Genomic DNA, 15,843 nt, shown 5'->3' with positions numbered 1-15,843 from the left:
TCTAGGTTACAAGGTGCTCTGCATTAAGGAATAATCCTGCATAGTTAGAAACACTGAGTAGTGCCCAAGTAACAGGACAGTGAAAATGAACAGAGACTGACTCTTACACAATAAGCTAGAGGGAGCTGTTGGAGTGAGAGAGAATCTCAGATGAAGAGTGGAGCTACTCCCTGTCCCCTTTCAGGCACAGAGGGACTATTTATGGCATTCACAGGACATGGTAGCATAGGTATTGTAAGGGTAAGACGGCGGCAAGCAAGGAAAGGGGGATAAAGGCTACTTCACTCCTGATGACGCAGTTGTGAACTGTCTTCAATTATTACCTTGTGAACTGAACTGAAATACTATTTTAAGGTGATATGGAAGCTCTGTAGGTGGTGCCTTAATGACTTGCAGTCATCATTTGCAGTAAAGTTATCTTGGGAAAGGGATGTGTTAAACAATGCTTGCTTATGGATTCAGCTGGGTGTGCAGTGATGAATTTTTGAGTTGCAGAAAAGGAAAGAAGAGATTAATGGGCAGCCAAAACTGGGATCCTGTAGCAATGAGAGAAGTAGTAATGACAGCTAGCAAGCATGGTCTGGTACAATGAATGTGGCGCTACTTTTTACTCTCTGGGGTCATTAATCGGAATTTCTGGGTCCTTGACTTCTAGAACAGACACTCGTCCACTAAAGCACAAGTGGAAACCCACCCCGCTGTTTGTTATTCAGCGGAATGCCTCTGTCCCAAATCTGAGAAAGCAAGAAGAGAAGTTGTTGGCTTTGAAGAAACCAGGTTTACCTGCTTTGAGCCGAACTACAGAACTCCAGGAAGAGTTGAGTCACCTGCGGAGTCAGATTGCTAAGATTGTAGCTGTGGATCCAAGTAAGAACCCAGCGTCCAAATATTGTGAGGCAACATCCTAAAATATGTATTAATATCTGCAAGTGTAGTTATAGCAGACAAGCAAGTAACTTGAAAATTATATTTCTGCTTTTGCAAGCAGAAGTGGTGGAGAAGAGGTTGGGATAAAATTAATTTCAATTTGTGGAGAAGGTCTGATGCACCCGTTCTGTCCTACTTTCCTGCTCATTGGACTTTTGAGTCTGAGCATTTGGTAGCAACTTTGGACCTCTTCTTAAGGATTAGCTTGGGAAGTACAACAGATTTGCTGTCCTTGTGAAGATGGCAACAGGAGCTTATACAATCCATATAGATCCAGGGTATGCAACTTTTTTGGCCCTAAAGGCTGCATGCACTCTCTCTTTCCCTGCTGCAGGTTGGAGGTGGAAGCAGTGATGTCAGCTGCTGTGTGGCTGCCGAGGGGAGGAGGAGGCTTTAGCTTCCTCCTCCTCCTGACCGGTTTCACTGCTTTTTCATTACTGGCTGCTGTGGGGAGAAGGAGGATTTAGCCTCTTCCCCTCCTGGCAACCCCAGTGGGCATTGCTGCTTCTGGGTTTCCATGGGGAGGAAAAGGCTTTAGCTTCCTCCTCTTCCCAACATACTGGCTGGCGTTGCTGCTCTTGTGCTGCCACTAGAGGTGCAGAAGCAGGAGTAGCAGCTGCTGCACTGTGGCCAAGGGGAGGAGGTGCCTTTAGCCTCCTGATCCAGCGACCCTGGTTGGCATCACCACTTCTGCGCCTCTCTTGCACCAGCAATGCCGATTGGCGAGGGGAACACGAGGGCTGCACAACATGTCTGGGGGCTGCATGTTGTGTACCCTTGATATAGATGATCCCTTATTGACTTAGATGGCTTATCTTTTTGAATAGACTTTACTGGGTGCATTCTTTGGGGAAGAATATGCCCAATGCTGAATATCTTTGGTTGCAAAAGTAGTACAGGTCATCTAGTCCTCCAACTTGTCCTGCTAGTTAAATTGTGTCGAAAAGGGCTGTTTTACTTCTCCTCCACCTCCCTTCATATTTTGGAGTCGCTGATGTAACTTTATAAACCATCTCCTGCCACTTAATCCTACTAAGGTATTTAGAACATAAAGAGTCACGCTTGATCAGACTAAGGGTCCATCTAGTCTAGCATTCTTTTCACACAGCGGCCAACCAGCTGCCCACAAGAAACCCACAATGAGAATATGAGTGCAACAGCACACACACACCCCGCCCATGTTCCCCAGCAACTGGTGTACATAAGCATACTGTCTCAGATACTGGAGGTAGCATAGACCTATCAGGACCAGTAGCCATTGAGAATTTGTCCAATCCCCTTTTAAAGCCAACCAAATTTGTGGGCTTCAAATTGGTGTGACCACCATCTAGACTACACAATTCAGTGTGACCATCTAGTAAATTGTGCAACTAGGACTGGTCTAGTTAATGTCATATGTGTAAGTAAGTTCAGAGTAAAATGGGAACACTTTTCCTATAGTCTCTAGCCTCTCCTGGGAGTCGCTGAAATGTCCAGGCATGATGATGCTTTTACAGGATCCTCGGGAGGGGCTGCAGCAGAAGCCTTGTATTTAACAACTTACCTGGTTGCCAAAGGCAACAAGGAACTGTATGCAAGGAAACAAGTGGCAGAGGAGGAACAGATTGCTCACTCTCTCCTCCACCAACCCACTTGGTTTCCATGCTGGCCACAGAGAAGTTTTTTCTTCCTCTGTGGTCAGTGTGGAAATGCAAGCTGCTGTCCTCTTAGCAAGCTAGTAAAACATTTTGCAGGCGAGTAATTTTCGTAGCCTTATTTGCAAGGCTGGGCTACAGTATCATGGTGGCCTGTGCTAGCACTAACCATGCTCTGTTGCCCTATTAAGATTTCAAATGTACAGTGAAATCATGGTTTAGCTTACCAAATGAAGATTTGCATAAAGGACATGCACAACCTGCTTGCCCTCTTCCAACAGAGAAATGGGGAAGCTCTTAAATATGGTTTGCTCAGTGCTGATGTAACAGTTAACCATGGTTAATGCAAACCATTTTCACAGTCTCACATTCTGGTTTGGTGACCAATCCTTGACCATGGGCTTGCTATCCAGACATGCCACTTATATTTGGTTTTCCTGACCCATGGTTAATTGTTACGCCTGAATAGGGCTTGTGTGTTCGCTAGTCCAAGTGTAAAACCACGAGTAGCAACAGAGACCCCCATGGTTAGAATAGGTAACATGCCAATGGATTATAGTTTAGCAGATGAATTTTAAAAGGGCTCTAAAAACTTAGTATAGCTTAAAAGGTGAACATTTATTTTTGCTACCTAATACTAAATATATATCTAGGGTCACCACCTGGGTGGATGTTGACACTGGGAGCAACATGTTTTTCTACATCACATAGCTTTGGAATTTATCCTTAGCAGCAACATGTGCCTTAGGCCCTATGCTAATTTATTTTTATATATTCCAAAATAGCTAGTTCATTTTTACAATTGGATTTTCCCTTAAGGCAGGACTTTGTGGAATATGTGACAGCTTCTATTGGCCTTCACCAAGTAATATAAATATACCTGTTTAATATACCTGATCACAGTAAGTGGCTTTTAATGGACAGTAAAATTCAAAAACCATCATTTGTATAAAGAGGTTAAATTGACACATCCATTCAAGATATTAAGATATTGCAGGTACGTGAAGCAACAATTACTATTTCATTAGCCCTGGTTATAACGGTGTGAGGCACACATTCTTTACCCTTGTACTGTAACATCTATAAATACAGCGATCCACATATGAGCCATCATGTCCATTAAGATGAGCAGAGGTGACTCTACTTAGGACCAGTTTGGAAAGTCAGTTTGACTTTGTGCCAGTCACAGACTCAGCCCAAACTACCTCAAAGGGTTGTTGTTGTGAGTATAAAATGGAGAGGAGGAGGATCATGTGCGCCACCTTGGGTTCCTTAAGGAGGAAAACAGGTGGGATAGAAATGTAATAAATAAATTAATTTAACTAGGCTAAAATACAGGCATTCCTAGTTCCAGAAATGGACCCCTTTGGTTCTTGTGCAGAGGACAGGGTTGGTTCTGACTGAAAAAGGAAGACCGGGGTCTTAACACCAGGAGTGGCTTCCTAAGTCTCCATGGGCCAATTCCCATCCCATCTATTGAATAAAGGGAATGGTACCTTGCTTCTTCTAAGGACCTTGTGAAAATCCAGCTCATTTTTTGAGGTGGCAAGATTGGAACCATAGACTTCTAAACATATGGGAATATTGCCATGTAGGAGATGATGGTGGCAATGAGCGGATGTGGGATGCAAAGCTGCTAGGCCCCTTCTACTGCATTCTGAGAGGCATCTAAGTAAGGACTGTGGGGAGGAGGGCCTATGAAGTCTTTTCATGGGGAGATTTGTCTAAGGCGTAGGCTTGCATGTGTTCTATTGCACAGCGTAAAACCTGTAGTTTGGCACTAGGTTTATGTCTGCGTCTATTGTTCTCTTTTTCAGCTTCCTCTTCATTAACGCCAGATTTATTATCTCCAGGAAGTTCAAATGTCTCTTCTCCCTTACCTTGTTTTGGATCCTCATTCCAATCTACAACTTCCTTTGTCATTAGTGATATCACAGAGGAGGAGGCAGAATTAGAAAGCCCAGAGCTTCCATCTGTTTCCATGCTTTGTTCTGCAACCTCTGAATGTTGTAAAGCAGACCCAAAGGATTCCGACGACGAAGATTCGGTGTCTCTGTCAAAGGCCAGCAGTTTTGCAGATATGATGGGCATTCTTAAAGACATTCATAGGATGAAACAGAACAAAGACTTGTAAGTTTTTTGTTTTGTTTTTCTCCTTTCTTTCCATCCCTAAAAGTCTCTTTATTTTCTGATTGGAAGCTTGCAGTTTTGCTTTGTGTAAAATCACGTCTGCTGGTCTCTAGTGCTGTGACTGAGCAGTGCAAAACATGACATGTTTGGAAATCTTTTCTTATGATGAGCTTTATAATTTGATTCAGGCAGCCACGCAAATAAATCCACTAGCCTGCCTATCCATATATACCTGTCATAGACATTTGTGGCCCATAAAAATAATGGTTGTTTCTGGAAAGTTTTGTTGCCTGTTCACCTGGACATGATTCTCAGTGCCCATAGGCAACCAGGCAACTGGCTACTTACAAGCCTGCCTTTGGATGAATGTATTTTAGCCGCTTACCTGTGGCTCTGAAAGTTCTAAACCACTATTCTGCAAATGAACACTGAGATTTTTATAACTTCAGCAGTTAAGACAGGCCAGTGATAAGAAATCTTAACGGTCAGAGATACTGCCTTAGCTCTTGCCGTTTTTCTGCATCTTCCCCTGCTGCCTTCCAAATTTCCCATAATGCACTAACAGAACTGAGTCACCCCACTTAAGTATCATTCTGGGAATGTGTGTAAAGATTTGGGCTTTGATAAGCTCGAAACCACTTCCCAAGTGTTCTGTCAGTTTCTTGGCAGAAAGCCTCACTATTTTATTTAATTTATTATATTTCCATACTGCCCAATAGCCGAAGCTCTCTGGTTCACAACAATTAAAAGCATAAAATACAACATGGTAAGATGGTAACCAAAATACAACCTAGCAGCAATGCAAAGATTTAAAATACAGTAACAAATCTAAAACAACTCATGTACAGTCACGTGAAAAAGAAAGTACACCCTCTTTGAGTTCTGTGGTTTTACGTATCAGGACATAATAAAAATCATCTGGTCCTTAGAAGGTCTTAAAATTAGGTAAATACAACCTCAGATGAACAACGACATACACATATTAGCCATAATGGAGAAGCCATGTGTGAAAAACGTAAGTACACCTTATGATTCAATAGCTTGTAGAACCACCTTTAGCAGCAATAACTTGACGTAATCGTTTTCTGTATGACTGTATCAGTCTCTCACATCGTTGTGGAGGAATTTTGACCCACTCTTCTTTACAACATTGCTTCAGTTCATTGAGGTTTGCGGGCATTTGTTTATGCACAGCTCTCCTGCCACAGCATTTCAATCGGGTTGAGGTCTGGACTTTGACTGGGCCATTGCAACACCTTGATTCTTTTCTTTTTCAGCCATTCTGTTGTAGATTTGCTGGTGTGCTTGGGATCATTGTCTGTTGCATGACCCAATTTCAGCCAAGCTTTAGCTGTCGGTCAGATGGCCTCACATTTGACTCTAGAATACTTTGGTATACGGAGGAGGTCATGGTCGACTCAATGACTGCAAGGCGCCCAGGTCCTGTGGCTGCAAAACAAGCCCAAATCATCACCCCTCCACCACCGTGCTTGACAGTTGGTATGAGATGTTTGTGCTGATATGCTGTGTTTGGTTTTCGCCAAACGTGGCACTGTGCATTATGGCCAAACATCTCCACTTTGGTCTCATCTGTCCAAAGGACATTGTTCCAGAAGTCTTGTGATTTGTTCAGATGCAACTTTGCAAACCTAAGCCATGCTGCCATGTTCTTTTTAGGGAGAAGAGGCTTTCTCCTGGCAACCCTTCCAAACAAACCATACTTGTTCAGTCTTTTTATAATTGTACTGTCATGAACTTTAACAATTAACATGCTAACTGAGGCCTGTAGAGTCTGAGATGTAACTCTTGGATGTTTTGCCATTTCTCTGAGCATTGCACGGTCTGCCCTTGGGGTGAATTTGCTGGGACATCCACTCCTGGGAAGATTGGCAACTGTCTTGAATGTTTTCCACTTGTGAATAATCTTCCTCACTGTAGAATGATGGACTTTAAATTGTTTGGAAATGGCCTTATAACCCTTCCCAGATTGATGGGCAGCAACAATTGCTTCTCTAAGATCATTGCTAAAGTCTTTACTCTTTGGCATTGTGTTAACACACACCTGAATGCTTGAGACCAGCAAACTTCTGAGACTTCGGCTTTTATACAGGTGGTCACACTTGCTGCTGATCAGTTAATCAAGGGCCTGGCCGCTACTTAGCCTCTTCATACCCATGGAAGCAGTAGGGTGTACTTAGTTTTTCACACATGGCTTCTCCATTTTGGCTTTATTCCTGTAAAATAAATAATGACACGATGTAATATGTCATGTGTTGTTGTTCATCTGAGGTTGTATTTACCTAATTTTAAGACCTGCTAAGGACCAGATGATTTTTATTATGTCCTGATAAGTAAAACCATAGAACTCAAAGAGGGTGTACTTTCTTTTTCACATGACTGTATACTATAGTACATATAGGTTAGAGTACTGGACTTTGATTAGAGAGACTTGGAGTCACATGTCTGCTCAGCCATGAAGTTTAGTAGGTGACCTTTGGCTACTCTCTTCCCAGTTTCCCCCCTCCTTCAAATCTACCTAACAGGGTTGTTATGAGGGTAAACTGGGATAACCCCAGTCTTTTTATGCCTGCCTGAGCTCAGTGGAAAAAGGGTGTGATTATTAACAATAATACAATATATAACTTACATTAGTAAGCTGGGAATTCTTGCCAAAGAGTGGAGAAATATTTGCCAGCACTACTTTGGGAGTTTTGGGTTTTTATAGAATGCTAATATGCCCCTTCAGCAACAACAACATTTCTAAGCAGTTTGCACATTAAAATTGGGCAATAATTAAAACATAATTCTAAAGTTTTCACTTCTGTTTCATCCGCACTTTTCTTTGAACATAATATTCCTTGAATCTTGCAGGCTTCATCAGGCAGATGGTATCAAAAAATAGTATTCAATATCCAGAGAAAGAGCTTTTGAAAATGATAATATTCCTTATTAATTTAATGCACAATCCAGTTAGAGCAATTTAATTCTGGTAATAAGCAGTGTGATACCATGGAAACATTGAATTAAAGTGTAAGTTATGTGGTCAGCTTCTGCGTCAGCTGCCCTTCGTTTTTTTTCCTCTCCAGTTTCCTAAGGAACTACATTTTACGCTGAAGGGAGAACAACTTTCTCCTCTGAGTTCTTTTGCTTAAGTTTATTGGCATCTGCAATATGATTCACAAAGCTGAAATGGATCTTTTCTCATACAACATGTATATCTTCTGAATGGCTGATTTTGAGGTTATTTATATATTCCAAATCTACTTTTTAGGAAGAAAAATCTGTTACAAGTAAAAAGGGTGTACTTTCTTGTTGCTCGGCCTGTTGCAAGAATTAGCAGCAATCTCTCTACCTCCATTCACAAGTCAGGCTTGTTTAGCTTCAGCTTTGAATAACTTATGTGAAGTCTGGTAAAACATCCAGTAATAGAGAAATTGTGCTGTTGTAAGCAGTTCTTCTAAATTATCTGCATTGCAGTTATGCACCTACACATGTTGGTCACATTTTGTGCAACATAATAGTGTGTGTGTTTTTCCTGAACATGTTTAACTGCTATTCTTTTGTTAGACTTCATTGGGTTTTACATAAACAATACAATTTTCAAATCTGAAATTTTGCAGAACATATGCAAAGATGCACAAACTCCAGATGTTCTTTCCACATCCATAACTTTATTTACAGATGCATATTTGTGACCATAATTCTTCCAAAGGACAAGCAGTATTTGCCAGATTGTAATAAATTTAGTCACATGTATCTTTTCTTTCATTTGAACGGTACTTGTGTTCACCCCGCAGGCATGGGCAAGTTGTGGCCCTCCAGATGTTTTGGCCTGCAATTCCCATGATCCCTGATCGTTGGCTGTGCTAGTTACGGCTGATAGGACTTGTAGGCCAAATCATCTGGAGGGCCGCAGGTTGCCCACTCCTGATGTAACATAACGGATGTAAATGAGGTAAATGTTGCACTTGATCTTTTTCACTGGAGATGCCAATAATTGAATCTAGGACCTTCTGCATGCAAAGCAGGTGCTCTGCCACTGAGCTATGATCCCTTCCCATAGTCAATGGTCATCACCATTTTTTAAACTTTATTTGAAGTTTTGAAAAGCAATCCAAACACTTAGAAGTCCCCCTACCTACTACTTCATACACATTTTTGTGTCATCGGTTTCCATAAGCTGCATCCTATATAATGTCCAGGTTCCTCTACCTTTTCATCATCACCACAATTATTTATTATTATATTTCTATACTGCCCAATAGCTGAAGCTCTCTGGATGGTTCACACCAATTCAAACCATCAAATGCAACATAATAAAATACAATGTAAAAGTTCAAAACTACAGTATAAAATAAAAACCGAAATAAAACCTTGCAGCAATGCAAAGATTTAAAATACGGTAACAGATTTAAAACAGAAACTGAAAGACGAAAATGCCTGGGAAAATAAGTTCTTCATCTGGCGCCACAAAGAGCACAACATAGGCACTAGGTATACCTCTCTGGGAAACTCATTCCACAACAAGAGTGCCACAACAGAAAAGGCCCTCTTTTTAGCTGCTCTGTGCATGGTTTAAGTCCATGGTAAGAAGAATAGCTTAGCATCCTTCCTGTTAGGGAACAGGAAGTCCTGCTCCCCCTGTCTTAGCAATGAATGGAACCCTGCCTTTGCAGAAAAGGGAAGCTGCTCCCCTCACTGCAGGGTTGAAGGATCTGTGAACAATTGTATTTCGTACAACTGTTGCAGTCTGTGTAGCTACTGAGCCTTGTCACAGCTGAAATGAATAAAATTAGGGCTTTTAAGAGCTGCACCCCGCTCCATGCTTTGCAGTGGGCAGCTGCAGAAGAGGGTTCTCAAAAGGAGAGAAGGGAGTACGTCTTCTTTAGGTAAGCTCAGCCATTCATTACTGAGCGGGGAGAGCGTTGTGGACACATGTTGGATGCACACAGGGGACTGTCTCTTTGCATGAGTGGTTCTTGAGTAAAATTTAGAAACTTCTGCTGCAGGGAGCCCTCAATTAGAGAGATTTGCCATACTTTAATTTTTGTAGTAGCAGCTTCAGGAAGTTTAATCTAATGTAGGCATTTCTGAGGAAAGCAAAGAGGAAGCGATGAATGAATGTGAGAACTTTATTACTACTGTCACCAGTCTTATTAATAAGTTGCAGACATAACAAGAATTTGTAGAAACAGGGGTGAGTTTTCTTGTCAGGTGAATTTATAAAACAGTGGAGTCAAGGTTGCACTTGAAGCTGCTTGGTTTGCTTCTTTTGGGTCAAATACATGGATTGGCTTTGGAGTTCAGACCCTTCCTCTGCTTGTACTCCATTTCTTGAGTGAATTACTTATCTTTTCACTAGCCAGGCCCCCACGGCAGCCATTATGTGACTAGCCACATCCTTCATGGGAGCTGTTTTGTGGTGGTGGTGCCCACAGCAGTTTCTCAAATTCCCAATTGTGCCCATAGGTCCAGAAAGGTTGGGTACCCCTGCATTAATGACTGTGGCTTCCAGGGCAACAGCTAATCTAGATGAGAGGATGGTGGTGATCATAAACTAGATACTCCAGATCATTTAATGTGGATTAAAGTTTTTGAAACCATTGTGATGCTCATAGCCAAGGTGCTCAAATAGTGAAATGGTAGGTTTTTTCCCCTTGCCCTTTTGTCATATGTTATCCATGAAGTGAGGATTCTGATTCACACTACTGACTGTGATTATGAAACCAGAGGAAGATAATTCCAGGCCGATTAACATAGAATGCAAGGATGTGATTGTGTGCGTGCGTGTGCATGCACACGTTAGATGATTTCCATTTATGATTACCAATTCATAATTACCTTTAGAAAGAAGAGGTACTTGCCAAGTTAAAAGGTGTAAAGGAGGATATAAAAGCACGTTTGCTTGGAGGTGTATCCCATAAATTCTATACCTTTGGGGCTTGAAGTAACTCTCCTTAGTTTCTAAGTGTACTGCTAATATTTGAGATTGGCATAGAAAGTAGGAATTTGATAATCTATGGAGCAAAACAGAACTCAGCTGTTTTGATAGATTTCCAAAATATTATAGCTTAAAATAACTTGTATTTTAGGCTATCTTGGGGAAAAATGCCAGCCTAAGAAGCTACCAGGAGAAATTTAATATCATTTTGTAGAAGAGCCTTTAATACGCTTATCCATGGGGATTCCCGCCTCACCCCCAAGTTAATTAAACTGGTAAACAGAATTATCTAGAGTATCAGGGGAATACAACATGGTTGAAAGCTAGAGCTGCAACAGATGTGAGATAACGTGTTTGAAAAGAGAGTTGAAATTGGACAAATTCCAAGTCCCTATAACACTTCTTGTATGAAGAAAACAGGGTTCTTTCACACACGCATTCACATGGTTTTACCTTTAAGAATCCAAACTTATGCCATCAGCTTGAATTTAGCATCCCCCAATAGCCTATATCCTAAACCCATAATTTTTCTGTCATTGGATGCTTTGTTTCCTTTGATAAGCAGCTTTCAATTGCTAAACCAGCTAGGTAGGCAGGTGAACATTGGATGACAGTGGAGTTAAAGGAGGACTAAACGAGGATAAGGAGATTGCAGAGATGCTGAATGAATCTTTTCATCTGTCTTCACTGCAGAAGATATAGAACAGGTACCTGTGCCTGAACTGTTTTCAGGAAGGGAGTCTGAGGAACTGAGGCAAATAGTGGAGACAAAAGATGAAACTGTCAACCTTATTACAAACTGAATCAATTACCAGGCCTGGATGGTATCCATCCTAGAGTTCTTAAAGAACTCAAATACGAAACTGCTGATCTTCTAACCAAAATATGCAATATGTCCTTAAGATGGGCCTCGGTACCAGAGGACTGGAGAATGGCCAGTGTAGCATCAATTTTTAAAAAGGGATCCAGGGGGATCTGGGAAATTACAGATCAGTTAGCTTAACATCTGTTCCAGGTAAGTTGGTTGAAAGCATTATTAAAGATAAAATTAGTAAGCATGTAGAAGGACAAGCCCTGCTGAGAAAGAATCAGTGTGGCTTCCGTAAAAGTAAGTCCTGTCTCACTAACCTTTTGGAGTTCTTTGAGAGTGTCAGTAAACATGTGGACAGCGGTGATCTGGTAGACATTGTTCACTGGTTTTTTACAAAGTTCCTCACCAAAGACTCCTGAGCAAACTTAGCAGTCATGGAATATGAGGAGAGGTCCTCTTATGGATCAATAACTGGTTAAAGAAAGCAGGAATAAATGGTAAATTCTCCCAGTGGAGGGATGTAAACAGTGGGGTCCTACAGGGATCTGTGTTGGGGCCAATGCTTTTCAACTTATTCATATATGATCTGGAATTAGGAGTGAGCAGTGAAGTGGCCAGGTTTGCTGATGACACCAAATTATTTACAGTGGTTAAAACAAAAAGGGATCTCTCCAAACTGGCAGAATGGGCATGCAAATGCGGTTTAATGTAAGCAAGTGTAAAGTGATGCACGTTGGGGCAAAAAAACCCAACTTCAGGCATAAGTTGTTGGGAGCTGAGCTAGGAGTGGCTGACCAGGAAAGAGATCTTGGGGTTGTGGTGGACAGCTTGATGAAAATGTCGAGTCAGTGTACGGCTCCTGTGAAAAGGGCAAATTTCATGTTAGGCATACTTAGGAAAGGAATTGAAAAGGAACTGCCAAGATCATACTCCCCTTACACACATCTGTGGTGCGACCACACTTAGAATACTGTGTACAGTTCTGGTCACCACATCTAAAAAAGGACATTGTAGACTGGAAAAAAGTGCAACTAAAATGATCAGGGGGCTGGAACAACTCGTCTGTGAGGAAAGGTTAAGCAGCAGGGACTGTTTAGCTTGGGAAAAAGGCGAGTAAGGGGAGACATGATAGAGGTGTACAAAATAACGTATGATGTGGAAAAAATGGATAGGGAGACATTTTTCTCCCTCTCATAATAGTAGAACCTGGGGTCCTCCCATAAAGCTGATAGGTGGGAGATTCAGGACAGATAAAAGGAACTGTGTCTTCACACAGTGCATAGTTAAACTATGGAATTAACTTCCACAAGATGTAGTGATGGCCACCAATTTAGGTGTCTTTAAAAGAGGATTGGGCAAATTCATGGAGGATAAAGCTATCAATGGCTACTAGTCCTGATGGCTATATGCTATCTCCAGTATCAGTGGCAGTATCCCCATGTACACCAGTTGATGGGGAACATGAGTGGGAGGGTGCAATTGCACTCATGTCCTGCTTGTGGGTCTCCCATGGGCAGCTGGTTGGCCAGTCTGAACACAATGCTGGACTGATCCAGCATGGCTCTTCTTGTTTTCTTAAACTATTATTTACTGTGCCAGTCTCAAATATTAATAGAGTATTTGGGGATTAACCTCCTAAACTTGTAAAAAGCACTTTACTAACCTAATTTTGGGGTCAGATAAACCTCCAGTTAAGTCATAGTTTGGAAAAAGTTGTACAACTATATTCAGTGTGTTGAACTAAAATTATTCAGTGTTTTGGAGTCCCTGTTGTGCAATCTGTCTTGTTTTCTGCTTTCATACCAGTCAATGTAGTATGTCACTGGAATCCTTTAAGGAAGCCTTCCCCAACCTGTTACCCTCCAGATGTGTTGGACTGCAACTCCCATAATTCCCAGCCAGCACGGCCATCTGGAAGGCAACAGGTTGAGGAAGGCTGCTTTGGGGCTTGAATCTGCTTTGAGCAGCAGATACCTCTGAAAAGCATTACTTGCAATAGGTTTGAATGATCCCATTTAGGTGTAATTGGACTAATTTGCTTGATCTCTAGCCATTTGAAGTTGCCAAGAGAGAAAGACCATAATTTAAACGTTGTGTATATTAGTGCAGTTTTGAGGTAAGCCTGGCCGGCTAGGTAAATGTGGATTACACAGTTCTTTAGGGTACAAGTTTTAATGTTTTTGTACTTTTACTAGAAGGTACACTTCCATCTTGCAGATTTGCTGGAGAATTTCTAGGGATTTTATTATGAATTCTACTCAAGAGTGAAGATCCTGTAACTCAAGACTTGTTCTGATCTGTAAATCATGTAGTGTAATGCTTGTGAAGTAGCATTATTAGTAGGTACCAAAAGCTGAGAGGTAGGAAGTATCACCAAGTTCAGTTTGTTTTGATACAGAAAACAAGGTGGAAACTTAAGAGAGAAAGATGCATTTAGTAAAAGCATGTGGTAGAGTCCTTCCTGGAATATACCATGCCAGAACGCAAGTGAGGGATTGCATTATTGGGTATATTCACATAGAAAATTAGCTTCTTGGTAAATCTGGTCTAACCTCCCTACAAGACTAGTTTTGTTGGTGGGAAAAAGCAAGTTTCTCTCAGCTGGTGCATCCAGTACAATTTGTGACCCTGTGGAATTGTCACACAAGTATCATGGGGTACCTACTGAATAGTGCCAGTGACATCACTAGTGATCAGCAGAGCCACATCCCTTCTCTCTCCATGCCAATGCTAATTTGTGTGTTTCTTGAACAAACAAAAAACTACTTTCAAGGATAGCTACTCCCCTTGCTATACTACTGAAGGATGGAGATGCCCATGAAGCACTTTTTTTAAGTGAACACCAACAAGAATCTCACTGTATAGTACACCCTGCCTTTTTCTTTTTACCCTGCCCTTTATCTACAAAAAAGCGGTTCATTGGAGTGCACATCTCCTGCTGTCTTTGGTGTTTTTAACGTCCAAACAGAAGTACGAATATTCTCTCTCTCCTCCCTTTCCTTCATAATGTTTGTAGTCCTGTAGGAAGACCTTAATGCTGGTAGGTCAACCTGAAAGCTGCTAGCAAACTTTTAAGATCTTGTCTAACAGTCTTCACTTGTCACACTGTTTACATCTCAGATACATGGGATTTGTAATGCTGTGGGATTTAAAACCAATAAGGGTTTGGGGAGAACCCCCCCGCTCCCCCCCACACAAAACTCAGTTGAGATACGGTTAGGAAATACTTCTAGCATCTTGTTAAATAGTGTGCAATTATAATTGAGGATCTGTCCATGCTCCTGTTAATACCCTTCATCATGTGTTTTCTTTTAGGAACAGAACTTTACTGAAAGAGGAGGATCCTGCAGTTCTTATAGCAGAAGTTTTGAGAAGGAAATTTGCCTTGAAGGATGAAGATGTGAACATGAAAAAGAACTGACATTGTGCTCATTTATTACCTTGTAAAGCAAATTATTGTACCCCTAAAATATTTCTCCACAGTGGCTGCCTTCCTTGAGCATCAAACGCCCTTTAGGGATTAGGTTTCGTGTGTGTGTGTGTGTGTGTGTAAATAACTCCTATGTGAGAGAAACTGTCATTTTGCTATGTTTTTTCCACATAGCTGATACAACTTTTTTAAAAAGGTAAATAGTTTTCCACGTTTTGAACTGAAGCATTGTTAGTAAAAAATACTTGGACAGTGAAAATTGCCAGTGACTGACTTACTGGTGAGTTAAAAATGACCTCTTTATAATTTTGCTGCAATTCTGAAGCCTGTGATACCTTACAAGATTTTTTTTTCCTTCCAAATTCAAGTTATAGGTAAAGATTTTTTTTAAATTTAGTTTGTTGAAAAAATGCTTGTTTTCTGAAGCCTTTTCCCACAAGTAACTTTCTTTCAATAACAAATATTGTGTGCTGTTGAGGATGGGAGGGTGCGAAGCCCCTAGTCTAAACTTTTGAATTTTAAACCTCGCTGCTTATGAGCCTTTCCAAGGCAAGAAATACTTTGCTTCAGCCTTTGTTTCTCAACTTTGTACCTCTTGCTCTTCTCCTTTGGCCCAGGTCAAGCAGACTGAATAACAAATGGAGAATATAGCATAAAGTCCCTTTGGAGGGGGACTAAGTAGATCGAATATCTTACGAAGTTGATAGATATCCCACCACTGACGCTTGGCTCAAGGAAACAGAGGCACAGACTAGGATTGCACTGTGTTGGCCGCTGCCTTCTAATACAAAAATAACTGAGACATGCTTAAAGCTCACCATGTAGCACTTGTAACCAGGTGGAGAGATGATCTCTCGTAGCCTCTGACCACACACTTAAATGCGTTACCACTAATACCTTCTCTCCGGAGCTGCTTGAAAAACTACAGAAGTGAAAGTATATTTTACAGTATATATTAAAAGCCCACTAT

At 41.2% G+C, this 15,843-nt stretch overlaps 1 protein-coding gene across 16 annotated transcripts in view; it reads left to right on the top strand.

Annotated features, from left to right (window-relative positions):
• MTFR1L (mitochondrial fission regulator 1 like) overlaps positions 1–15,843 on the top strand; it is a 31,877-nt gene that overhangs the window by 12,278 nt on the left and 3,756 nt on the right. For 11 of the 16 annotated variants that reach the window (XM_084815852.1, XM_084815851.1, XM_084815855.1 and 8 more), the window contains 3 exons: positions 656–867; positions 4,379–4,691; positions 14,759–14,984. In XM_084815852.1, the coding sequence (XP_084671978.1) occupies positions 656–867; positions 4,379–4,691; positions 14,759–14,864 (631 nt within the window). In that variant the 3' untranslated portion in view covers positions 14,865–14,984. Of the gene's footprint in view, positions 1–655; positions 892–4,378; positions 4,692–14,758; positions 14,985–15,843 lie in introns of those variants that run through there. The other 5 variants (XM_084815848.1, XM_084815846.1, XM_084815850.1 and 2 more) reach the window with 2 other exon arrangements.

Source organism: Heloderma suspectum, chromosome 10 (assembly GCF_057233095.1).
Source record: "Heloderma suspectum isolate Gila_16-S chromosome 10, 16-S_ref, whole genome shotgun sequence".
Taxonomy (NCBI): domain Eukaryota; kingdom Metazoa; phylum Chordata; class Lepidosauria; order Squamata; family Helodermatidae; genus Heloderma; species Heloderma suspectum.
Note: the sequence above shows the minus strand (reverse complement) of the source record. Positions and strands in the feature narration are given on the sequence as shown.